This window comes from Vulpes lagopus, chromosome 10 (assembly GCF_018345385.1).
Source record: "Vulpes lagopus strain Blue_001 chromosome 10, ASM1834538v1, whole genome shotgun sequence".
NCBI lineage: Eukaryota > Metazoa > Chordata > Mammalia > Carnivora > Canidae > Vulpes > Vulpes lagopus.
Window position 1 is genome coordinate 74,480,320 of NC_054833.1, and position 27,467 is coordinate 74,507,786.

The window sequence follows — 27,467 nt, forward strand, 5'->3', positions numbered from 1 at the left end:
AAGCAGGCTCCATGCACCGGGAGCCCGATGTGGGATTCGATCCCGGGTCTCCAGGATCGCGCCCTGGGCCAAAGGCAGGCGCCAAACCGCTGCGCCACCCAGGGATCCCGAGGGCAATTTATACATCTAAAGAGATTTGTTGGGTAAAACTTTTGAGAAAGGATTTATAGCTTTTATGTTCGCCAGAATAGAGATCTGAAATTCCTTAGGCTAAGTCACATGCTAAAGTTTGAGAAGCAAAATTTTAGATCCCAGAATCACAGAACATTAAGTTTGAAAGATTTTTAAAGATACTACTGAATCCTCTTCCATTTTACAGTTAAGATATGACAAGAGAGATTAAGGGATTTATCTGAAAAAAAAATGTATCTGGTATTATAAGCCATCTCTCTTATTAAAAATAGTACATTTTAAACAAATAATAACTAATATTCTTGTTTTTCCATTCTGTCATCTTTACCTTTGAATTTCAGGCCAATTACCTAAGGTTAGCATTTAAAAAAATCTATACAGGGCGACTAGGTGGCTCAGTCTGTCAAGAGTCTGCCTTCGCCTCAGGTCATGATCCCAGAGTCCTGAGATCAAGTCCTGCATTGGACTCCCCGTTCTGAGGGGAGCCTGCCTCTCCCTCTCCCTCTGCATCTAACCCTGACTGTGTTCTCTCTCTCTCTCTCTCAAATAAATAAAATAATTTTAAAAATCTATACAAAGAAGAGACATCTGATCTAAATAAGGGTATTTATGGTAATAACAAAAATAATGTCATGAACTTATGCCAAAACAGTTGGGCTAGGTTTTTAAAATGTCTCTGGAAGTATAGTGAATAAAATACACTGGCAAAAGATTGGAATGAAGGAAATGCACACCTGATTCGAAGACTTATTTAAGTAGTTCAATGTAGCTGGATCATATAATGAAGGACTTTGAATATTAGGGTAAAGAGTTTTGACTATCCCATTTAGTGAGTGTCCTTTTGTGTTATACTTACATTTCATTTTAAAACAAAATAAATAACATCTTTTAAAAAGGTAAGAGTGGAAAGTGCCTGGATGGTTCAGTCAGTTAAAAGTCTGACTCTTGATTTCGGCTCAGGTCATAATCCCAGGATAGTGAGATTGGAATTCTTGTGCACTGGGTTCCCTGTTCAGCTCAGAGTCTGCTTGGGATTCTCTCTCTCTCTACCTCTGCCCCTTCTCCCACTTGCACCCTTGTCCACACACTCTGTAAATGAATAAAATCTTAAAAAAAAACCCAATTATATATAGATAACATAAATAGGTGCCTAAAAGCACTTGACAAAATACAATGTCAAATTGTGATTTAAAAGGAAAACCCTCACATCAAATTAGAAATTGAATTTCCTCAGCTTGATAAAGGGCATGTATGAGAAACCTACATATAGCTAAGCTGTTATTTAATCATCCAACACCAAATGGCTTCTGAGATTGAGGGGAAAAGAGAGAGAGAGAGAGACAGAGAGAGAGAGAGAGAGGAAAATGAAGGAAGGAAGGAGGATAAATATCATAAAGATTGAAAGTGAAGAAATAAAACTCCCTATACACAGATGAAATGATCATCTACCTCCATAAATGCTACAGAATCAACAAAAACTACTAGAACTGGTAGGTTAATTTAGCATGATTATAGGACACAAGGTCAATACACAAATACATGATAATCAATTGTATTTCTATATACGAGCAACAAATAAGAATGACACGATAAAAATTCGACTTATAAAAAGTACTTAATATAAAATACATAGGAATACACTTAAAAGTCCTACACTGGGATCCCTGGGTGGCGCAGCGGTTTGGCGCCCGCCTTTGGCCCAGGGCGCGATCCTGGAGACCCGGGATCGAATCCCACGTCGGGCTCCTGGTGCATGGAGCCTGCTTCTCCCTCTGCCTGTGTGTGTCTCTGCCTCTCTCACTCTCTCTCTCTCTCTGTGTGACTATCATAGATAAATAAAAATTAAAAAAAAAAGTCCTACACTGAAAATTATGAAACATTTTAGAAAAATAATTAAATGGAGAGATCTCACATTCATAATTTGGAAGACTCAATATTGTCAAGATGTCTAGCCTCCCTAAATTAAACTATAGATTCAATACAATCTCAATCAAAATCCCAGCAGGCTTTTAAAAACAAACAAACAGAAATTTACAAGTTGCTTCTAAGATTCATTTGGAAATTCAAGGGACCTAGGAGAGCCAAGACTATTTTATTTTTTTAAAGATTTTATTTATTTATTCATGAGAGACACAGGCAGAGAGAGAAGCAGGCTCCATGCAGGGAGCCCAACGTAGGACTCGATCCCGGGATTCCAGGATCACACTCTGAGCCAAAGGCAGATGCTCAACCGCTGAGTCCCTCAGGCATCCCAATTTTTAAAAATAAGAACAAAACAAAGATTTAGTGTTACTTGAATTCAAGACTTGCTATAAAGATATGGTAATCAAGACAGTGTGGTAATGGCATGAATGATAGGCAGATTAATAGAAGAGAACTGAGAGTCCAAAAACAGACACAGTTATAGGGTTATTTCATTGTTGACAAGGGTACAAAGGAAGTTAATGAGGGAAAAAAAGTCTTTTCAACAAATGGTGCTGGAACAACATGGAACTCACATGGAAGAAAATCCATCAACCCTTATCTCACAGCACACACAAAAATTAATTTAAGATGGATCACAGAACTATACATAAAAGCTAAAACTATAAGGTTTTTAGAAGAAAATATAGGACAATATTACTATAATTACTGGAGATAAACAAAGATTCTTAACTAGGACAGTAACTATAAAAGAAAACATGAATAAATAATGTTTTCATCCAAACTAAGAACTTCTATACATAAAAAGATATCTTAAGAGGACAAGTCACAGATTGAAAGATCCATAAATCATACACTTGATAAAGAACTAATATCCAGGATATATAAAGAACTTCTACATTCAATTCAATTATAAAAAAACAAACAACCTAATTAAAAATGGGGAAAAGGCTCAGACACTTTATAAAATAATCTGACTGGCTGCTAAAGAAGAAAAATACTCAACATCATAAGTCATCAAGAAAATGTAAATTAAAGCCACAATGAGAAACCATTACAAACCCACCAGAAGAGCTAAGGTTGTGGAGCAACCAGAATGCTCATACACTGCTGGTGGGAATGTTTAATGGCCCAACTACTTGGGAAAGGGGGCTGGCAGATTCTTTTTAACACACAACTACGCTGTGTCTCATTAACTTACTATTAATATTTATCCAAGAAAAAGGAAAATATCTGTCCTCAAAAAGACCTATCACACAAATGTTCCTAGCAACTCTATTTGAAACTCTGCAAAACATCCAAAAGTCCATTCACAGGTAAACTGATAAACAGATTGTGGTGATTATACAATGGAATATTATTCAGCAATATTATTCAGCAAAAAGTAACCAACTACTAATACATGTAACAGGACAGATGAATCACAGACATACAAAGTGAAAGAAGCTGGATATAGAAGAGTACATACTATATGATCCCATATATATGACATTCTAGAACAGGAAAAACTAATGAAAGTAGGAAAAAAAAAAAACCAAAACATCCATGTAGTATCAGCTCCCAGGATGGGAGAGGTTCCAATGGCGAAGTACATAAGAAAAGTTTCTGGGGAAGACAGAAGTGATAGAAGTTTGGATTATTCAGGTGTATACAGTGGTCAGAATTATACAGAGAAGATCTGTGCATTTATTTTTTTGTAAATTTTACCTGACTATAAAAATAATAATTGCATAGGGGTGGATATTTGGAGGTATGGGGACACACAAGTGACTGAGTGTGGGCAACCACTGAACTATATGATGGCTATACAGAAGGATTTCATTACATCATTCTGCTTACTCTACAGATGCCAAAAAAAATCAGTAAGAGTTTTTTTTTTTTTTTTTTAAAGAGGAAAATGACACATGGGTACCTATTAGAAGTTTTCCTATTAGAATACCTTTTGATTTTCAATCCTCAAACTTCATAGGATTTACATACACTCTCAATAAATTATTTTTCAGTACATGTTTATATAGGAAAAATTTATATCAATTTCCCCAATGCAAAGTAAAACATTTTAAACAAACCGTTTAAGGGAAAAATCCCAACTCTACTCCAAGTACAGAACTGCAGGGTGACATTTTAAGCTATACACTGAGTAGCAACAAGAAGGATGTGAAGTTTGGATGTTCGTGGAGTGAACAGAAACTGTGTTACTGTATACAATGCAACTGTGTTAGCAATCAAACTATTTGGTGGTTCTGAAGAAACAGCAGACACTTCATATCCTAACACAATTATGTGTTACCTATAAGCAATTATTTTTATTGCATTTCACTAATATTTAAAAAAACTGGTAGGAGGGAGGGTTGGGGTTGATGTGCAATGCATAAATTCTTCTGACTTAAAATAATGAGAGTAGCTCATGGCTACTCTTTGGGTAGAACGTCTGATTTTCAGTTTGGATTACTGATCTTAGGACTCCTCTTAAAAACTGTAATTAAAAGACACATAATACAACCATATTTTTGATGAGTTTAAGCAGCTGTCTGATATTGCTAGTAAGTCAAACATGGAATAAGAATCTCATTAACACTTTCCTTTCAGATTTCATGCCTTAAGATTGAATAGTGACTGCAAGAAATTTCCATTGTGCAAATGGAGCCAAATACAGACATAAGTTATATGTTGAGGCTGATATAAAGAAAATCTTCCAATAATCTAAGAGCATACCTTGGGCACCTGGGTGGCTCAGTCAAATGTCTGACTTTGGCTCAGGTTATGATTTAGGGTCCTGGGACTGAGCCCCGCATTGGGCTCCCTGCTCAGTGAGAGTCTGCTTCTCCCTCTCCTTCTGCCCCTCCCTCTGCTTGTGTGTGGTCTCTCTCTCAAATTAAAAAAACAAAAAACAAAAGAAACCAAAAAAAAAAAAAAAACTTAAAAAAAATAGAAGCGTATCTTTCTCAATTACATTTCAAAGAGGTACTTCTTTGGTTACTATAATGACAAAGAGCAAGTCTGGAAAGAAGGAAAGAAACTGGAAAAAGCAGAGAACTCCGGAGGCCTAAAGAACTATCCTAATATGTCACATAAGGCTGAGGGAAAACTGCAGAAAGGAGAGTCTTGAGATACACTACTAAAAACCAATTATTCTTTTTTTTTTTTTAAGATTTTATTTATTCATGAGAGACGCAGAGAGAGAGAGAGAGAGAGAGAGAGAGAGGCAGAGATACAGGCAGAGGGAGAAGCTGGCTCCCCATGGAGAGCCTGATGTGGAACTTGATTCCAAGATGCAGGATCACAACCTGAACCTAAGGAAGACCCTCAATCACTGAGCCACCCAGGTGTCCCTAAAAACCAATTATTCTTTCCAAGTGGCAACTTTCTTCCCCAGCATACATCCCTATCTCTATTTTTCATATTCTTTTCATGGTAATCTTTCTTCTATTATCCTCATTTTTACTTTCTGCTTCCATGGCACTTTCTCTTTCATGAACTTCATCACTGATTTTAAGATAATGTGGCTCACTACAGAAATCCCATATAAAGCTTTTGTAGTGATAATGAGGACTACAATAATAAAAATTAAATGATTGTCACTCCTCCAAAAGATAAGAATACAGACTTTCAGCCTAAATATCTCAGCAGTATTAAAGACAGCGAAATGTGACTAAATAATCCAAAACTCTTCCCCTAACAAGCCAGAGACAGAAACCAAAATGGCAGAAGTAGAATGCCAAGACTTCACCTCAGGAAACACATACAAGAATGAGCCACCCAATATGAGCTAGGGTTTACATAATATTTCCTGCAGCCTGGAAAGAAAATCTTAACTTAATAATGGTATCGAGGAGGAAAGCTCTTAAGTTATGAAGTTCAGAGAAGTTCTCAATTTGGGCAAGAAAAAACCTCAAAAAAGGATTACTTTTCTTCTTTGATTCTTGAGGGATGGCTGTAATTTCACTGACTGCATTCTTCCTTTATTGAATTCAAAATGGCATTCAGTTTTAAGAAGATAAAAAGAGTAACAAGGTATTACATTGTGAGAAACTATCTCAGGTATTTTGAACTAGTACCAGACTAACTGCATTATTCTAGATCTACCAAAACTACAAAATGATGAGAAATTCACTTATTATTTTTTAAATAAGCTCTATGCCCAACATGGGGCTTCGGTTTGCAACCCTGAGATCAAGAGTGGCAGGCTCTACTGACTGAGCAAGCCAGGTGCCTCCACCAACTATTTTTTAGAATCATTATTAATCCAGAATGAAATAACTTAAGAAGATAGCCTTTAGAAACAAAAAAGGTAATGTCTGCATGTTGACTGTACCCCTTCACACCTCAGTCTCTTTATCTGTAAGATGGGGATTAAAAGAGCACCTACTTTCATAGGTTTGTTGTAAGTTAGGTGAATGCATGTGAAGAATTAATTAATTAATTATTTTATTAGGATTTTATTTATTTATTCATGAGAGACACAGAGAGAGAGGCAGAGACACAGGCAGAGGGAGAAGCAGGCTCCATGCAGGGAGCCGGACGTGGCACTCGATCCCGGGTCTCCAGGATCACACCCTGGGTTGAAGGCAGCACTAAACCATTGAGCCACCTGGGCTGCCCACATGTGAAGAATTTTTAGCACTGACTTGAAAATGGTATTTAATGTGAGCTCAATTCCCAATACGGCTTCCCTACCCCCAAATGTTTTCTTAATGAGCACGTCTTTTTGTAATTCATATTGGATATCATACGACAGACGATGTAGAAGAGATGACTTAACAAGACATAGATAGCTATACGCCAGAATAACCAGGGTGCTGCACTTTGAGGAAAGGAAATATGTTACACACACACAGCAGAAGCCTCAGGACTGTTTTATGTGTGAGACTGACCCCTCAGAGAGCACCACATTCTTCTGTTGACTTCCAGAGTTGTGAATTAGGCTGTAGACTATTTTAAGAGTCCCCAAATGGGGTCACTTTAGCTTTGCATATGGAAGGTCATACTCAGGATCTGCTAACAGTATTTATTTTTATCTGGCTCCGTCAACCAATTTTTAACAAGCGCATTGAGACCTAACAGATGTATAATACATTACTATTTAAAATGTAAAGTATGACACTTATGAAACCATTGCCACAATAAAAAAAAATTGAGTCAATCAATTTAGTTTTGCACTTTTAGCTATTATAAACCTATCTCTTAATAAAACTAGGGCAAGTCATTTTATTGCAATTTTGCCAATTCTTTAGTCTTCTTTCTGCTCCTCAAACTAGTGTTTCTACAACAGGACATTTTATTACATGAGGTCTCTTAGGGCGTAATTATTGCATTAAGAAGCACACTTTATAAAATTACGTCCATGCATGGTAATAATCTAGAAGAGCCGATCTAAGATAACAGAAGCTTTTGATTGAAAATTAGAATCTTATCTATGGATGCACAAAAGAGAGCAATTTCTTTACTATTCTACTGTACTTCTAAATCACATTTAAGTCTTCCAAAAGATTTTAAAAATAATTCACTGGCAACAAGCAGAGAGGGAAGAATAGGTGCTGAGACTGTAGTGGTTAAGAGCCGTTAAGAGCCGTTATGAGCCGGGAGGTAGGAGTTTTGTCCTGATGCAGCTACGTGTATCTGGGCCAGTCATTTAGGTTTTATGGTTTGTTTGTTTGTTTTTTTCTCTTGTAAAATAAACATAGCAAGACAATAATATCTGAGTTTAAGTGTGGTTCTACGTCTTCATCCCTAGCAAGTATGGGAAATATTCGTGCTTTTTATTTGTAGTGTAAGTAAACATATTACACACTTGGAAAATAACAACATTTAGCTTTGGGTTATTCTGCAGGTAAATGTTTCAAAGGGAACGTACAGCCTCTCTCTTGAAGGGCGTGGGAGCCAGATGAGTCACAGCTCTATATGCCAGCCCAATCAATTGTGCATGTCTCGTGCCACCCACGTGGCTTCTTCCGGCTACTTTTGTAACCCGACAAATCACTCCAATTCCCCACGCAACATTATCCACTCTCTCTTCCCACACTTGCACTGTAGGGAAGATTATAAATAAATCCTATATTCATATGACAGCACCATGCTCAGGCCTGTGTATTTTCTGGGACTAATTGCTCAGGGAAAGCCAATACTCTGGTGCAAGTCTCATTCCAGTCTACATGGTAATTATATGCTAATGCCTTTTGAAATTAATTCAGAACCCCCACACCAGCATTGCAGTGAAGGGTAAAGAAGCTGAGATTTAATCACACTGTCTTCTGGGGGCTTAATTTAAGATTTCTTTTATACATGAACTGGGCCATCGATTGACAGAACTCACTGGGCTGTTCTTACGCTGTAACAATGCAGTCCCACGGCAACAGAACTGCTGGCGAATGGCCTGCGGAAAAGGAGTCACACACAGAGGGCTCTAGTAAAGAAGCTGAGCTTCTGACTTCAAAGAAGCCACAAATGTGTGTTCCACCAACCTATTCTCTACTTCCTATAAATTAGCCTCACCTTAGGTCCTAAAATAAGTCAGATCGACTATAAATAAAAGGAGGCTCAGGGCAAAAGAAGAACATAACAATAGGCAACAATGCAGTCCTGAGAAATAACAGGAATAAACGGTGGAGTTGTAAAAACAATCAAGAAACACAGATAACTTTACCTCATAGAGAAGTCACAAAAATAAATGGAGTGTGGGTGGTAAGCAAATAGACAAGATTTGCTCTAGCCCAGAAATCTAGTAAGAATAATCTAAAAACCCACTATAAATGCCTCCCACACAATGCAGTCCTTCTACAATCTAAGGCACTGCAATATCCAAAAAACAGCTATTTTAACACTGGCTTGTAGCTTTCCTGGTACTCATCATTAAATCAATTTCCTATTCTCAGTTCCAAAGGACATTGGATTTGATATCATGTGATATACAAATTCCTCACATATCATAGAAAAATGATTAAAATTTTTTCTCAGCTATAAAAAGAAACCAGGGAAATGTTTCCCACACAAATTTTTTCCTGTCATCACTGACCTAGAGCCAAAAGTCACATGAGAAGATGGGTTATAACTGCTTAAGAATGCAGTCTGTGCATTTTTCCATTCTCCCAGTTTTTAAGATGCTACATGGAGCTATTGAGGAAGATGATGGTTTCCCTTTGGGACATACTTTCAGAGACAAATGTATTAATATAAATAAACTAAAAAAAAACCAAATGCACATACAAATATTATTTTACAAATAGTATCAGCTAAAGGCATTACTTTGTGCCGGATACTGTGGCAAAACCTGACTATCTTCTCTCATTTAGTTCTCTGAACACCCTCTAAAGTTAATACTATATAATCACTAGGCTGTAAGCTCTATGAGAACAGGTACCATGGATTTTGTTCACCAGTGTAAAATCAGTGTCTTGTTCACACACTGCTCCCTACCTGACAGATGCATAGCAAGATACTTGCTGAATAAGTAATTTTCATTTGATAAAGGAGGCAGCTGAGGGTCAGAGAAGATAAGTAACTAGCCAAAGATATGGGATGCTAGAATGTATGTTCCAACATATTTTCTTTAGACAAGAAAATCAATGGAGAGTGGAGGAGGATCAACTTATTGCCATATTTAATCTTCTCGTCCTTTCCATCTCCACAAGAAGATAAAGTTGTTGAATAGCGACAAAAGAGCCAAACTCAGAAAGAAAAAAAAAAAAGGTGGGGTTCCAACATGGCAAGATGTTAATATCCTTTTTCAGACAAGAGAGTTCTTCCAGCATCTTGCCTCAAAAACAGGAGACCTGAATTTTCTAAGGAGGAAATGTGGCTAATTACCAGTCAACTATGTGCACTGCACTGTGTTAATTAAGCTCTTTCTGAAATGCAACTAAGCACTGAAAGAACTGGGATAAGTTAAAGCAGGTCTTCCAAGTTCAGTCTTGCTGTCCTGGTCACAGTGTGCACTTTTGTATGTAGACTGTAACACATTCTCATTACTCTGTAGCCATTCCTCATTTGTTACTCATATCTAATACAATGTCAGACAGAGAAATAAAACACCAGTGCTCCTGTTGGTCTAGATCCCATGGGCCATTATTCCATCTAGAGTCTTAATAAAATAGAGAGAAGAAAACTAGAATCTTCATGTTCTAAATTACAGCCTTTGGAACATTTTCATATACCACACAGGACAGGAAATCCATTATCTAGGTACATGTAACACAACACAGTTACTTCTTATACATGATTCCCTAAAGACTAGAGCATCATAAATCAGCATTCTCATGGATCTAAACAAATGGGGTTTGGTTGAAATACCATGGGGAACACAGTCTGCTTCAGTGGTTAGAGCATGAATCCTGGAGTCTGGCAAGCCTGGGTTCTTACCAAAACTTTGTGCCTTAGTTCTGTAAAATTAAACAAGTTATTTGTGCAGTTTTCTTATCCATAAAATGGGGATAGTACGAGTACTTACCAGATAGGTCTCTTAAGAATACTGAATACAAATGTGGGAGCCTCTAGGTCAAGTGCCAATAATAACTCAGGAAATCCGTTTTTATGTTCACCTTAATTACTACCACCATCACTTTAGTCTCTATCACTGAAGAAGTCTCCAAGCATCAGCCAAAGGAAATAAACTTGAAGTGATGAATTATATTGGTTGGTTAATACGTACTGCTGCCTTTTGATTTTTCCTTATTTAATGATTATACTGGTGATGGCTACTACCCAGCATGGGTCCCTTTCATGATGCCATTTTACAAAAGAACAGGAAAATAATTCCAGGTTAACTTCTTTGTGGAAACAGCTTTAAGATGTAGAGAAACTACTGGGGCCTGGGAGACAAGTAGGATGCTAACAGGCGTGTCTGACCAGTTTTGGCTATATTTGTTATTAAGCAAATCAGAGATTATGGGTGACTACGAATGCTATTCTGAGTCAAAGTCTGATGAGGAAATTATAAAATGCAAAATCAGAAAATCTCATTCTAAGTGAGCAGTCTGATTCCCAGTGCCTCTGTGATTTCAGGTCTTTTAAATACCCAAGTGCTGGAGCATTTTATCCAGGAGGCTGCAGAGTGCAATGGTTAACAAAAGCTAAGAAGTCAAAATGCCTGATACCGAATCCCAGAACCATCATTTACTTTGTGACCCCACCAGTAAAAAGCCTGCTGTATCTGACACTGAGTGTGTATATATGTATGTGTGTGTGTATGGATGTATATATAAATATATTAGCTATTGCTGCTGTTCTTCTGGTTATTTTATTTTTCATTTTGCAGTGCAACAATCTTCTCATGTCTGTGTCCTTCCTCTAGACTGTGAGGTCTCTGAAGGAAGGGACCAGATGTATTCATCTTTCTTTCTGTGTCCACTACTTAGGAGATGCTCTAACAAAGTTAGATGAATGAATGATGGACTGAAATAGCAAATGAACATCAAAGCAAGAATAACTTGGAACAGAAACCTTCACTTTAAGTTGAGGAAAATGAGAATAAATAAGACTACTGATGAAATCATCTAGAGAGTAACTAGCAAAGGACTAGCCATCTCCTTAGCTCTCTTACCTCTATCCTATTCCTAAATAAGGAATCTGTGTGGTCTTAATCCACATCACTGACTTCACAGATAATACCCAAGCTCTGACAACCAGCTCACAGGATTTGCTGGGTTCTAACACCTTCCCAAAAAACTAAACGACAACAACAAAAACAAATGCTAAAGAGAATTTTGATAAATAATAATAACAGATTAATACACAATTTAGTTTTGAACATTTTGGAATTTACATTAAAAACAAATCCCATTACTTTAATAGGCATTTATGAGATTTTAACTTAAGGTTCCCTAAATTATTATGCAAGATTAGTTTTTACTCAAGCAGCAAATAACATTTGCAAGCAACAATATGATGTCTGTTCTTCCTCTGGAAAATGATTTTGAGTGGCTGAAAAAAATATAATTTGTAACACTTTTCCCTGTCACCTCATTTTCCAGTGGACCATTCCCTTTACTTCTTCACCTTACCGAAAATGAAATTAAAAATCTATGTCCCTCACCTCCAACAGTTCATCTCCAATACGCATTCGTCCATCCGTGGCAGCAGGTCCTTCTGGGTTAATTCCCACCACAAATATGCTCATGCGTGATCTGTCTTTATTACCAGCAAGGCTGAGTCCAAGTCCATTCTTATCCTTTTCAAGCTCAATAATGTGCAATTCTCCAGGAAGGTCTGCATATCTTTGCCTGATTTTTTCTATTGAGAAAAAGGGGGGGAGGGCAATAAAAAATGTAAATAGAATACTTAAATGTATATTACAAAGGAGTTAGCATGTCCTCATCTTCTTACCATGATGGTCTTTTCTTGAGAATGAAGTGGTTGAAGTCATTCATAACCTTCTGTATAAATTACAGTTAATTATTCCATCTCCATTTAAAAACTTTAGTTCACCAATAAAACCTTCTCTGATTGTTCAGGTTCACATTGGCCTAGACTTTCTGTCCATTATTTTCTTACCTAAGATAGTCAACAGGAATGTGGTAGAAACCTTGGCTTCCCTATTCCCCTCCAAAAACAGAGGAGGTGGGTGAGAAACAAAGTATATACACTAAACATCAGCTATGTGAAGAGAGGGTTTGGTCTGGAGATATCATGCTAAACAAAATAGACATGGTTCCTCTTCTGGTGGACTTGCAGTCCAGTAAGAAAAAAATCAACAATCAATTCTAAATAATTATGTTTCTTTAAACTATGCAAATGGTATAAAATATTTTATTTTATATTTTTTTAAGATTTTATTTATTTATTCATGAGATACAGAGAGAGAGAGAGAGAGAGAGAGAGAGAGAGAAGCAGAGACACAGGCAAAGGGAGAAGCAGGCTCCATGCAGGGAGTCCAATGTGGGACTCGATCCCGGAACCCCAGGATCATGCCCTGAGCCAAAGGCAGATGCTCAACCACTGAGCCACCCAGGCATCCCTAAAATAATATTTTATATTAAGTGGGTAAAATAAGGAGAATTAAGGATATTGGTTTAGCTGTTCAATCTGAATTCAATACACAAATCAACCATTTACTCAATGTCCAATAGTTAATACATTATTTTGTTCAATGGAATTCTATTTCTTCCTGTGTAAAATGGGCATGGTAATAACCACTTCATGAATCTTAGGAAAATGAATTAAAATACACATTAAAGGACTTACAACTAGCTCATAGTTTATAGGTATTCTATAAATCTTTTATTCAATTTTTTCTCTCTCCTTGCTACCCCCTACTCTTTGGTCTAAACACCCCATTTTAGGATTTGGCTGGTTATGCTTCACTTGTGTTGATTATGTGTAACAAAATCACGTTGGAAGATCAGTGTTGGGAATGATACTGCTTTAAACATGTCTTACACCCCACAAAACACCAGCTCAGGCCAGGTATTTTGCTGGGGCTCAAAGGCTGACATCTTCAACTGTGGTATGATGCAATCATCTCATCAGCTTAATAACCTGTTGGCAGATCGCATCTATCCTGGAACTCTATGCTCAGTCTAATACTTGACTTAGGCCCACTGTCCTTACAGGGAAACTTGCAAATTCAAAGCTGAACTCAAATAATTAGTGTTAAAGGGGATGCGGAGGAAAACAGCCTAGCCATTGTATCACTTTACCACACCTAACAAACACTGCCTTGAGAGCAGATAAATTTAAACTCATAAAAATACTTTAAAAGAATTAACCATATAAATAAATGGGTGCATATTTTAGAATGAGAATACATGTTTGCTTTATAATTATTATGAAAAGAATCTTAAATTTCATGGATAAAGCTTATTATTAATAATAAACAACACATTTAGCAAAATATAGTAAAATACAGGTCTTGTGACATAACTGCCCTCTATATAGGAAAAAATACAGTCATATTAACATTGAAGTAAATAAGCTTAAAGTATATTTGTTGGTCAACTATCAAGAACAAGATACTATGTGGGTATTTTAATGAATGGAGACCTGTAAGACACACATTACCCTCAAGATACTGACATCGCAATATAAGGGAAGCAAACAAATGCAATAAATACCAAACAACTACAATTATTTAAATAGAAGTTTTGATCACCACAAGTGCTGGTCATGGAATATTAATTTATTAGGGAATAAGGTCAATGAATAAATACTAAACAAATTATATGAGCAGTAACTGTTTTTAGAGTTTTAAGAACTGATATTTCTAGGGGCCTGAGTGGCTCAGTGGTTGAGCATCTGCCTTTGGCTCAGATTGAGATCCCGGGGTCTTGGGATCGAGTCCCACATCAGGCTCCTTGTAGGGAGCCTGCTTCTCCCTCGGCCTATTCTCTGCCTCTCATAAATAAATAAATAAAATCTTAAAAAAAAAAAAAAAAAGAACTGATATTTCTAGAAGAGATTTCATGGGAGAAGCAGAATTTGAGAAAGGTTTTAAACAAGGTACAGAATCTAGTTATGAGAAGAATCCTGTAGATCCTGTAGATGGAGGAATAGCAAGTAGAGAAACATATGCAGGTAGAGCAAGGAGAAGAATGTGAGAGCCCACTTGGCTGTAAATTGAAAATTCTTTGGGTTAGCGGGTGGGTGATAAGGAATCACAGTACAAGGTTTACAGAAATTCCAACTGGGGATCCTGTGGAAGTCCTTTGGGGTCCCCCAGGGATGGACCTTGAGAGGATACTCAATGTTAAAACCTCTTCTCCCAGATTCAAACAGACCATTTCATGCTCTCATTGCTTTGTTTGTTGGAGCTACAGGGTAAGACAGTTAAGAGATGCCACTATGCTAAAAAAAAAAATAGAACAAGAATTTTAACACATCCTCCTCAGAAAATAACAGAAAGAGATTGTTTAAAAAAGATACTGAAGACTTTAACAACACTATAAGCTCAAAGCAACAGACATAAGAGAACTCTGCATCCGACAGAAAATACAGCGAGGGAGGCATACGCACAACAATTACTGAAGCAGACTGTGTGTTGGGCCATAAAAGAAACTTTGATAACACTTACAGAACGGATATCATACAGGCTGTCTCTTTGGACACAGTGCAACAAAACTATAAATTAACAACAAATATAACTTTAAAGCTCTGTGGTGTTTAGAAATACATTAATGTTGTGAGAAGCCCAAGATTTAAAAGGGAAACAAAAAAGGAAATTAAAAAATACAGCACTAACAATCAAATACAAATGATACTTCTAGATGTCAAACTTGAGGGGTTCAGTTAAGCAGAACCTAGAAAGTTATTTATAATTTTGAATCACTTTTTCAGAAAACAAGAAAAGTGAAACAATAATAATAAGCGTTAGACCTAAGAGGTTAGCGAAAGAGCTACTTAGCAAATGCAGAGAAAATGGTAAAGCAAGGTCATAGGCTAATAAAAATAGAATCATTACCACCAATTAGAGCCAAAAATCCACAGAACAAAAGCATTAAAATAAGGATCAATGAAATTAAAACCGAGTTCTTTGAAAACAATAACAAGACAGACACTGCAATAACTGATCAGGGAAAAAAAACGGATGATAGAAATAAATTCTTGAACTAGAAAGGGGAAATAACTACAGAGAGATTTATAAAATAAGATTATTATGAATAATGTATTGCTATGAAACGCTGGCACACTTTAAAATCTAGAAGACAGATACATTTCTTAAAATTTAAAATGCCAAATTTCTCAAAATTTAAAATACCATTCTCAAAAATAAATGTAAAACTGCAATACACTAGTAATTATTAAAGAAATTGAAATGGTAGCCAAGGATATTTACTTTAAAAAACAAGCCGCCCCCACCCCCCCAGTTCTAGACTCTTTATATTTGAATTCTATCAGATGTCAAGTTTTTTGTTTGTTTGTTTTTTAAGATTTTATTTATTTATTCATGAGAGACAGAGAGAGAGAGAGAGAGAGAGAGAGAGAGAGAGAGGGGCAGAGACACAGGCAGAGGGAGAAACAGGCTCCATGGAGGGAGCCCAACAAGGAACTCGATCCCGGGTCCCCAGGATCACGTCCTGGGCCAAAGGTGGCACTAAACCACTGAGCCACCCGGGCTGCCCAGATGTCAAGTTTTAATGAATTTAATCAATGTAACTTGTTCCAGAACATGGGCGGGTGAGAGGAGGGAGTTATCCTCTTCATATTTTGAGGCTGGTATAATCCTGATTTTCCTTCCAAAAATAGAGACAAATCAAGAAAAGAAAATTATAGCCTGACTTAACTTAGGGTCATAGATAAAAAATATTTTTTAAATAATTTAATTGAGAGTATATTGAAAATATTTAATTTGACCTCTATGATATGGCCAGTATTTGACTATTTCCTGACTTAAAAAATAGCAATTTTAGGGATGCTAAAATGCTCAGTGGCTGAGCATCCACCTTGATGATCTTAGCATCTGGGATGGAGCCCTGCATCAGGCTCCCTGTGGGGAGCCTGTTTCTCCCTCTATGCCTCTGCCTCTCTCTGTGTCTCCCATGAATAAATAAATAAATCTTTAAAAAAAAGAAGTAGCAATTTTATATGATTCAATCTAAGAATACATTATGAGTAAGGATGTATTCCAGGAATGTAAGGATAGCTAAATATCAGTAATTTTTTCAAGGAAATTTTCACATTGATAAAGCAGAAAAGTTGAAAAATTATGTTAATAGAGAAAAGCATTTGAGAAGATACAATATCTACTTAAATTTTTTTTTTAAAATCCAAACTGTTGGCAAACTAGAACAGAAAGTAATTTCTGGACTTAAAGTGACAAATAGAAAATATAAAAGGAAAAAAATTTGCATATTTAAAACCAACAGGGCAATTAAAATAAAGAGAAGCAGAAAAAGATTAGCAGCCTCAATAAAAATCTGGCCAAAAGATACAGAACTCAAAAGGCTCACAGACATGTGAAGAGATGCTCAACTTCATTAGTAATTATGGAAATGCAAATTATAGTGAGATATCAGTTTTCACTAGTAGACTGGCAAATATCTGAAAGCTGCATCATTAAGCCTTATGGAGACACGAGGAAAATGCTATAGGAATCTACATGCATTGCAGCTGGGAGTGAATGGCACAGTCTTCTGGAGAGCAGTCTGACACTACTTAATCAAATTAAGCACACACATATTCGACAAACCAGCATTCCACTCTTGGGAATATCTTAACAAATTCTTACACAGGTCTTAAAGGAATGTTATTTACGATAGCAGAGGAGTTGGAGGTAACATGGGTATCTGTCACTGGGAAAGAAGATAGATGAACTGTTGGATGGACATCGCAGTGTACCATCAGCAGGTAGAAGCAATTAACTGGAAGTAGTGACAGAGATTTCAAACAGCGCTGAATGCAAAGGGAGGGAAACAATGGGCCAATACCATTTATGCAAACTAAGATTACCCCATAAAAAAACATAACACATGTTTTGGAAGTGCATATAACAAAGTTGCAAATGTTTAACACATTAGAATGGCTAATTATGGGGGTGGTGGCGGAAAAAAATAGGAATACAAGGGAGTGAAGAAAACCAGTAAGGGACCCCCAGCAGACCAGTGACTATAATATGATATGAAAGATGATACTTAATGCAATTCCCTGTCCCTGGTGACTGAAAAAAACAAAGATGCTGAGAAAAGCTTCAGTGTTGTATTAATATGAAAAGGCAAGTCAAAACTAGTCTGACTTGTTCAATTTTCAGAAGAAAAAAATTTAACCCTCATGGTCGTTAACTATATATTCAAGTGCTTAGACATGTTAATAATTAATGACAAGAGTGATTCTTCTTTGATAAAATACGGCGCCATCACAGTTATGAAGGACTCAAATTAACTGCTACAAATGGTGAATCTCTATCAACATATTCTTGGGGCAGAATAGAAAGAGCAGAGGCTAAAGAGTCAGAATTCAGGCAATCCTAGTGGAGGCACATAACATCCTTGGTTCCTGGACCACCTACTGTACCTCCATGAACAGATTTCTTATTTGTAAAATGGGGTTATTACCTTGAAAATGGATGTCAGCTAAAAATGCTGGCGGATGCAGGATCCAAACAACAAACCATGACTTTGTTTCCATGATTTAGTTATGTTGAGGTTTTAAGTTAGTCTAACTTCGTGGCAAAGCTATTCTTTTCTTCTTTAAATTTGTCTATCTTGAGGAAAATTGAGACTTGTGAAAGGAAGCAATGGACCCTCCCCACCAAACAATGACTTGAAAGAAGCAGTCACACAGTCCTCCATGGGAATCACTAGGGGAAGGGGCTAGCTAGCATCACTGTCCCTCAGATTCTCTTCCCTGAGTTACTCCTTCTGAGGAGCCCCTGGGACAACTTCTGCAGGTGCAGAGGAATTACACCACCAGGTCAAGTGTTTGTCCCATGCTACATACTCCATTGAGATGGCTTTAAAATTATGTATCAGTTAAGCATCTGCCTTTGGATCAAGTCCTGATCCCAGAGTCCTGGGATCGAGCCAGGCATCGGGCTCCTTGCTCAGCACGGAGTCTGTTTTTGCCTCTCCCCCTGCTTGTGGTCTCTCCACCCTCTCTCTCTCATATAAATAAACAAAATCTTTAATAAAAACTGTGTGGTAATAAAGTGTGAAATTTAAACCTTTTTTTTTAAACCAGCAAAAATGGGTTTATTTTTTATTTTTATTTTTTTTTTCAAAAATGGGTTTATTAGGGAATAACAGAGAATTGCAATCAGGTACAAGCAAGCTATGGCAAAAGCCACAGGCATGGTATGTTTCAGAATCAGAGACTTTTAATTCGGGGAAAACAAACTAAGAAATTGTATAAAGCTACATTCTCTTATAGAGAATCACACCATCACCCCCAGACTCCATTTTATAAAGAAGATGGAAGAAATGAAAATCTTGTATAAGGTTATGAAGCTTATTTATAGCTAAAAACTAAAGTCTTCTAACATAGTTAAATTCTTTCTCTATCAAATCATGTTCAGTTTATCCAATAACATTTTGTAAAAAGATTTTATTTATAGAGAGAGACTGAGCATGAGAGAGAGGATGAGCAGGAGGGGAGAGGGAAAAGGAGAGGGAGAAGCACACTCCCCACTGAGCAGGGCTCCATCCCAGGACCCCGGGATCATGACAGATGCTCAACCGAGTCACCCAGGCATTCCTCTCCAGCAACGTTTTTAAAAAATAAGAATTACTTCAGCTTTCTCCCTAAGTTAAAGAAGCTATCTTTAGGATCTTCATAACACCTCCTTATAAGAAAGAAACATCTAATAGTTTGCCATGTCCCTATATCTTTGTAAACATCTCCATTTGCACGTTAGTGGACTGACAGGTGAGGTGATTTGGTCAGTATTTGGGCCAAGTTGGGTGAGTTCAAGCTGTGATTTCTTCATCACACCACAACTATCTCTTAGACTGGTAGAATTTTAAATAAGAAGAAGATTCTCCTAAAAGAGCTCTAACTATGGTTCCCAGGCCTAGACTCCTCAGAACTACTAGGCTGGCCACCTAAAAATCACCCTTAGAACCTATAAAACAGAATCATGATTGGGCTCTCACAGCTAAGATTCTGAGCCAATGACACGTTTGGTCAAGTTTAGTAATGGGGTAAAGTTCTCTTTGTAACAAAGTCCTTAGATGATTCTCACAGGCAGCTAGATCTGTAAAAAACAGATTAATCTCCCACGCAATACAAAATTTTTTTCTATAGTGATGACAGTCAACTGTAAAGTTCACAGATACCAAAACTTAAGTCAGCCTTTAAATACATCCTTCACAAGACTGATTGAATATTGAATATGGAGCCAGAATATCTGGCTCTATGATCCATGTTTCAGGATTAAATAAGAAATGTTTCAATTATGTAATAGGTTACTTTAGATCTTGGTCTCAGCCTTTCTGCGTCTAGCTCCCATCCTCCTGGGTTGCCTCCCTCCCTCTATCTCAGATGTTTCCTGAAATTTCCATGACTATTTATTCCTACTTTGTAGCTGAAATAAAAGGTGAGCTAGATTTTCAAAAGGGAAGACGGAAAACAAAGTCTCTGCGGGGAAAGTGGAACAGCACCCTCATCTTTGAAAAATCAAGACACTGCATGCCAGCTTGTTAATTCAGATTCTGAGAAATTGTAGTCAAGCTTCTCTGGCTGAGTCAGCACCAACTGTTCTGCACTGTCAGGCATGTGGCTCTGCCACAGGGGAACCCCACACCGCCTGGTATTTACTCTGGGGGCAACTGGGAGTCATTTCCAGGGTATCCAGTGGCTAAGGAAGGGGAACTTCCCCAGCTGAGAAAGGGGATAAGTGGGAAGAAAATGTATAAAGAGAATGGTTTTCTTAAATCTTTCAGTTTCACAGAAAATACAATTAAAGAGGAGGGGGAAAGAGTATTATTTTATTTGAAGCCAATGGGGCTCTCCTCTGAAATTAAGAAAATAGAACTCTTACTTTGTTTCTTATACGCAAGCAAATACCCCTATAAATTATGTAAGTACCAGCTTTCAGCAACAAAATATTAGAAGTGTTCGATGATCCAGAATCTTACTATCCCCATTACTGGTATTTTCTAGAAATATTCGTAATAAATAGCTAACCTTTATACTGATTTTTTTTTTATACTGATTTTCATTGACTTTCACAATGTATTAGTCAAATGGTAGTGTAGTTCATGTCTCAAATAACCTAGATGCCCTCCATTTCTAAATACAAATCAGATTAGGATATAAGAAAACTACTTCTTTGGCACCAGGCTTTACTTAAGTTTCCCTGAATGAACATCAGCCTAGAATAACTAGAGAGAATAGTCTTTTCTACTCAGCTGAACAGTCATGCTTGTTTTATACATGGATTTTCCAGCCCCATGACAGTGTTATCTGAAAAAAGGAATCTTAAGCTGCTCATCATTCTGTATCAAAGCAACAATGCCTTTTCCTTGTCCAAGAAAGCCAGTAAGATTTCTCCAGTGTGATCTCAGGGTGTTTTCCTATCATCACAAGATACCAGGTGTTGCTAAGTAACAGGGCCTTTTTCCTAAGAAAGAAACTTAATTCAAGTCCCTGCCCAGTATTTTAATACATTTAACACACCAGATACAGTTTCAGAAGCATTAGTTATCTGGTCTGTTTTTAAATTACAAAGGATAAAACAGAGAAAATATTTAAATACATTTTCTTTACATCAAATATAAGCAACCACTTGTAAATAATCAGGTTCTACTAAGCACCTTTTGATCTAATTTTATTTTTTTTTAAAGATTTATTTTTTTATTCACGAGAGACACACACACACAGAGAGAGGCACAGACATAGGCAGAGGAAGAAGCAGGCTCCCCACAGGGAGCACAATGCAGAATTCGATCCCAGATCCCAGGATCATGCTCTGAGCCAAAGGCAGATGCTCAACCACTGGGCCACCCAGGCATCCCATTAATTTAATTTTTTTATGCAGTTACCAACTTTTAATTCTCTGAGTTGGATAGTACCTGCAGATTTGAGAAGTAAAAACATATGAAAGAAAATCATAACTAATCATAAAAAACAGCATATAAACTTCAGTAGTAAGAAGCAAATCTCAAGGGAAAGTCCAGACCAAGTAGGGCAAATACTGAAAATAAGTCAGTGTAAAGAAATTATATCTTACATAACAATAAATAAACTTCCCTCTTACATGTTGTAGATGATTTAGCCAGTATATAAATGTGATATTGTATGGATCTATAAATAGAAATTAATAATTGAAACATTCAAACATGAGAACTACAATTAAGTATAATAATAGGTATTATTCGAAGTACTTCATTATTAACTCAGTCTTTATGAAAACTCTATGAGATAGGTATTATCTCTAACTTTACAGATGAGGAAACTAAGGCACAGATCAAATAGGTAACACACAGTTACACAACTAGGTAATGGTAAAGCCAGGATTTGAAACCAGAAACTCGAGCTTTGGAGTCCATGATCATAGGTGAATGCCAAGACCAGAATTAAGCAAAGAGTATGACTCACAGAACTCAGAAGGAAAAACAGAGAAGTCAAATCATTTCATTCCTTTCCTTTCATTCACAAAAAATTCAATCCACATTAAACAGAAGATGGAAAGAAAAATCAGCTATAAATCTAAAGTAATAAAATTTGGGCAATTAGAACAAGAATCAGGTGTGCCTGGGTGGCTCACACAGTGAAGCGTCTGCCTTTAGCTCAGGTCATGATCTCAGAGTCCTGGGATGGAGTCTTGAGTCAGGCTCCCTGTTCAGCAGGGAGTCTGCTTGTCCTTTTCCCTTTACCCTTCTCCCCAGTCTCTCAAATAAATCAATAAAATCTTTAAAAAATAATTAGAACAAGAATTATTAAGGCTATTTTCTGAAGAGATCATACAGTAAGAAAAAAAAGCTTCAATAGTGAAAATCTAAAATTGCCCCATTAGATGAATCAAAATTCAATCAAATCCATATGCAGTGAACAAATTTTAAACACAAGACACTATATTAATATTAATTGAATGTTCACTGTTAGAAGCTTCGCTGATCCCTTTATATATTTTGCATGATATTGTAAAATATAATCTTCAACATGTCTATTTACAGTAGAAAGGATAGAAAAACTATGGCATATTCAAACAATGGAACTTTATTCAGCAATGAAAACTAACAACTACTACTACCTGCAACCTGTTTGGACATTAGAAGCAACCTGTTGAGTGAAAGAAACCAACACGGCAAAGTGTATATACTCCAGTTCCATTTTTATTGAGTTCAAAAACACAGAAGCTAATCTATGGTCTTAGAAGTCAAGCTAATGTTAACATTTGGGGGAAAGGGAAGAAATAGTGAATCAGAGGGGCACAAATTAACTTCTCAGTGGTAGTAATGTTCTATTTTGTGGCCTGCATGGTGGGTGAAAATTCAAACGGTGTTACAGTTTTGTTTGTATATATTTCAATAAATTTATTTTTTAGAAAGAGACTTGACAAAGTAATGTGAGGACTCGGTCTGAATCCTGATTTGAACAAACTAGAAGAATCTATTTCAAGACAGTAAACGTTTTGATTGTGGGTTGTATGTTGGATGAAACCGAAAAATTATTGTTAGGTACATTAATAGTATTATGATTGCATTTCTAAAGATGCTTATGTATGGATGAAATTACATGGTGTCTGGGAATGGCTTTAAACTATTTCAGTAGATGAAAAATGAGGGAGAGGTGAAACTGATATAGCAAAACCTTGTTTATTATTGAATCTGGGAGAATAATACATGGGAATTCATGGACCGTTCTCTTCAGGTTTGCAAATCTCCAAAAATTTTCACAACTAAAAGAAAAATAAACAAACCCTCTTAAAAATCCTAAAAGGTATAATCATCCCACTGTACAGATGATGAAATGGAGTCTCACTTGAAATTACCGAACTCGTCCAAACTTGCATTTAGTAATTGGTGGACCTGGGGTTCAGATTTGGGTCTGCCTCACTCCAAATCCCACCTGCTCACCAACCACACGAGAGGATAAAGACGTTTGCTGTGTTCACATCTGGGAGAGTGGCAGAAGAGAGGTCTAAAGCCTGCCTTAGTCCTTTTGGAATTTACGATTTGGTGGGAGGCAATCCCCAGAGCCCAGCCTGTGGGAGCAGTCTGCACAGGATGATGTGCAGAGGAGAGCTGAGGACACAGAAAGACCAAGAGGAAGATAATACACACAGGATGATGGGGGGCGGGGGATAGAGGGAAAGCTAGCATGGGGTGGCAGGAAACAGCTGACACACAAAACCAATAAGGCTGTGAACCGTTCGGATGTTGGAGGTACAAGGGCTAGGGGAAGGGAAAGGAGAACAGGGAAACTGAGGTCTGAGCCTCAGAAACAAGGAGTGAAGCATGAAGGGATGACAATTCAGTTTGAATGGGCTGGTTTGTGGTATCAAGTACGGGGAGTTGCTGAATTCAGCCTGGAGCTCCAGAATGAAGGGGAGGCAAGCCCAGAACTCCTGCCAGTCAGGCAAAGGTGGGTGAAACTCTGAGCAGTTTCTGAGAATGAATTTGCACCCAGCTGTGTGAGTGCTCAGGGGAAGAGGGAACCTGACTGTTTAGGAGGTCATTACTATCCACCCAAGAGGTAATACATACATCTGGGTTTAGGTGTCAACTGAAATAGAAAAAGGAACACAGATAGTCAAAGAAATGAGTAAAAGCTGACTTCACATATTCATATATATATATATAATATATTTATATTTATATTTATATATATAAATACTGAATGCTTGCTCTGGGCTACTGGCTAAGGATATAAGTCAGGGGGAATTAAAAGATAAAAGAATAAGGATTGGATTAGATACTTGCAAAAACATAAGAGATCCAAATATAATTGGGATCTTTCAGTCACATAACAGCAAAGATTCACCTTCTGTACTCAGTACCTAAATGCTTAAGAATCACGTTTGGTCTGGAGAGAGAAGGAAACCAGTCCAGAGCATTCACAAACAAGACACCAAGGATCATTGAGGTTAATCACAAATGGATGGGAGAATCGGGAACAGAATCCCCAAGTCCCTCTTAATTCATTTCACTAAGTTTCAGATATTGGGGCTATTAGGCCCAGTCTAAACTGGAGTTGGAGGTGGGCTACTCCCTTTCACCTCTCATTTTCATACATCTCACCTCAGTTCCTTCTTCATTTCAGCCATGAGAAAGCTGGTCACTCTGCCAAAGCCCTCTGGTAATGAGGGATGTGGGGTAAGGCAAACATTCAGGGGTGGGGAGGAACATACTACTGAAATATAGACAAAGCACAAGTTCCCTGACTGCCTTTAGGCTTAACATAAGAAAAGAAATTAGTTGGGATGCCTGGGTAGCTCAGTGATTGAGCGTCTGCCTTTGGCTCAGGTCATGAGTCCAGGGTCCTGGGATTGAGTTGCACATGGGGCTCCCTGCAAGGAGCCTGCTTTTCCCTCTGTCTGTGTCTCTGCCTCTCTCTGTGTGTCTCTCATGAATAAATAAAATTAAAAAACAAAAGAAACAAAATTAGTTTAGTAGAGAGCAAAGTTTATCTACCCTAATTAGGGAGGATGATCATATTTGCACCTTTGCTCAAACACAAAGGTTCACACAATCAGGCTTGATAGCTATGTCCACTGAGGCTTTCTGTAAAAGCACCATCTCACCCAAACCAGTATTTCCCAAAATGTGGTCCCCAGAGCACCTGAGGTAGTTCTGTATAAAAATCACATGTCTGGGCTCTAGGCCTGATCTACAAAATCTAAATTTTGAGATGCAAACAAGGAATCACCACCTTTTTTTTTTTTTTCCTTTTAAATAAAGATCTCTAATTCACATTAAAAATTACTAAAAACCTAAGACAGATCCCCGTCCAAGCTCCAAATGCCTTTGTGGACCTAAGAGATGGCTGAAAACAGGGTATAAAAAACGATTTGAAAAAAAAAAAAAAAACGATTTGATTATCACTGGCTTTAGATTTTTAGTAAGTCTTGAGAGAAACCAGTAAAAACATTTTGGCTTTGAAAACAGTACTGAGAAAAGTCAAACGCAATTTTAAAAACACTCTTCACAATCATTCATCGGACATTTTAAATAGCAGGAGAACATAGAATATGGTTCTTTAATCACTATAAAAGCACTGAGTCCCAAGCTCATTATGGTTATAGTGTGGCAGAAATGTGTTGGAGCTGCACTGCTTTTTGCTCCCTGGTCATTACCCAGTCATGCAGTAATGCTCAACAAAAGCTCCATGTTGGCAACAGATCAGGAAATCAGCAGTGGCACTGACAACATTAAGGTGTTTAATTATATTTTCTGGAAGAGAAAAAAAGTGGCAGTTTGCAATCATTAACGAGAACTGTAGTAGAATGTAGAAAAAGGAATATAACACAGTTATTTTCCAAGTTTACCTAGTCCTGTTAGTGACTGAGTCTTTGGAAGCAAACTTCCCTCTGCATACCTGCTTAGGAAACCATCTGGCTTTGTTTGCCCAGGGCCCTGTACGTATGCATTAGTTCCAATAACCATCAGAGCAAGGTTTAGGGAAGAAGTAGAATCCTAGCTGAGGTTCGACAGTATTCTGGGTAGTTATCTTTAGTGGTTTATTGGTTTCCCCACTATCACGAGAGAAGAAACTACCTCTGCTCTGGGTAGGCTAAGTTCTTGGCCCAGAGCAGGTGCAGCATAAATATATGAATAAATTATGGAAACAAAAATTTTACAAATTCTTCATTATCTGAATTGGTCAATCAACAGGTTAATAAAAATTTCTAATTAATACAGAGTTATGTTTTCCCTAAGAATTAAATTATAACAAAAGACTCCAAGATTAAACTGAGAAGAACATCTTTTCTGAGTAATTAAGATGCTTCATCTTCATTAGAAACTATCTTTTCGGTATATTAAATCAGATTGAATTGGAAAAAAGGAAAAAAAGTACAGGACGTTTAGAGTCAAAAAGATCCTCACCACGAGGCATATACAGAAGTCAGAAAGTACTACTGTTCAAATTCCATTGATGCCACATTGTATCTGTTTGCCCCCTACCCCCAAGCTATTTAGCTTCCCAACCTCCATCTTTAAAATAACATTTCCTATCCTAGGAATTTGAGAAGACAGAACTAAAAAACACCTAAAATGTTTACTTTAATGCCTAGCACACAAAAGCTTTATTCCCTAACCAGCCAAAACTTTCCTTTTTTTACTGTTTGTAGTTGGGGAGCTCCTTAAAGTGCCACACAAACTAGCTTTAATTATATTGTGCTGCTTTTTAAAATGATTTTTATCTTAAAAATGAGGCAACAGGCTATGAGAATTTAAGTAACAGGCAAAAGGTTGTATGGTACATTTAATTTTTAAATAAAGACAAGGAAATATCCCATGAGACTTTTTAAATAGTTCTATAGGATAGGTCAACACGATTCCATCATTCGTTATGATTTAAACAAAATTAATTTTGTTCAAACAATTTCAAACAATAGCAGAACTTTAGCTTAACAATCCCATTTCACTTGTTTAACAATTCCATAGCATGGGAGAGTCCATGATATTTTAAACAGAGCTTAGGCAAAGAAACCAGTCACCCCAAAGATCTCCATTACCTCTGCAACAGGCAGAGGGCATATTCATGTGTGTCCAACTCCAAAGGGAAGCTACTTGGTACAGTGGAAAGAAGCAACAGAACAGAAGAACCTGGACTCTACTTTCTAGCCATGAACTCTGGGGCAAATCATGCACCTTAGTCCAGCCTCTGTCTGGTGTTCAGTTGAAATGAAAGTAATCTTGCCTGCTTTTAGCATCTCACAGGATTTTTAAAAATTTTATTTATTTATTCATGTGAGACAGAGAGAGAGGGTGGGGGGGAGATGCAGAGATACAGGCAGAGGGAGAAGCAGGCTCCATGCAGGGAACCCAATGCGGGACTCGATCCCAGGACTCCAAGATCATGCCCTGGGTGGAAGGCAGGCGCTA

At 37.3% G+C, this 27,467-nt stretch overlaps 1 protein-coding gene across 5 annotated transcripts in view; it reads right to left on the reverse strand.

Annotated features, from left to right (window-relative positions):
• The window catches only part of PATJ (PATJ crumbs cell polarity complex component), a 359,628-nt gene that overhangs the window by 134,098 nt on the left and 198,063 nt on the right, over positions 1-27,467 (reverse strand). For all 5 annotated transcript variants that reach the window (XM_041770677.1, XM_041770680.1, XM_041770678.1 and 2 more), the window contains exon 28: positions 12,083-12,279. In XM_041770677.1, the coding sequence (XP_041626611.1) occupies positions 12,083-12,279 (197 nt within the window). The remainder of the gene's footprint in view (positions 1-12,082; positions 12,280-27,467) is intronic.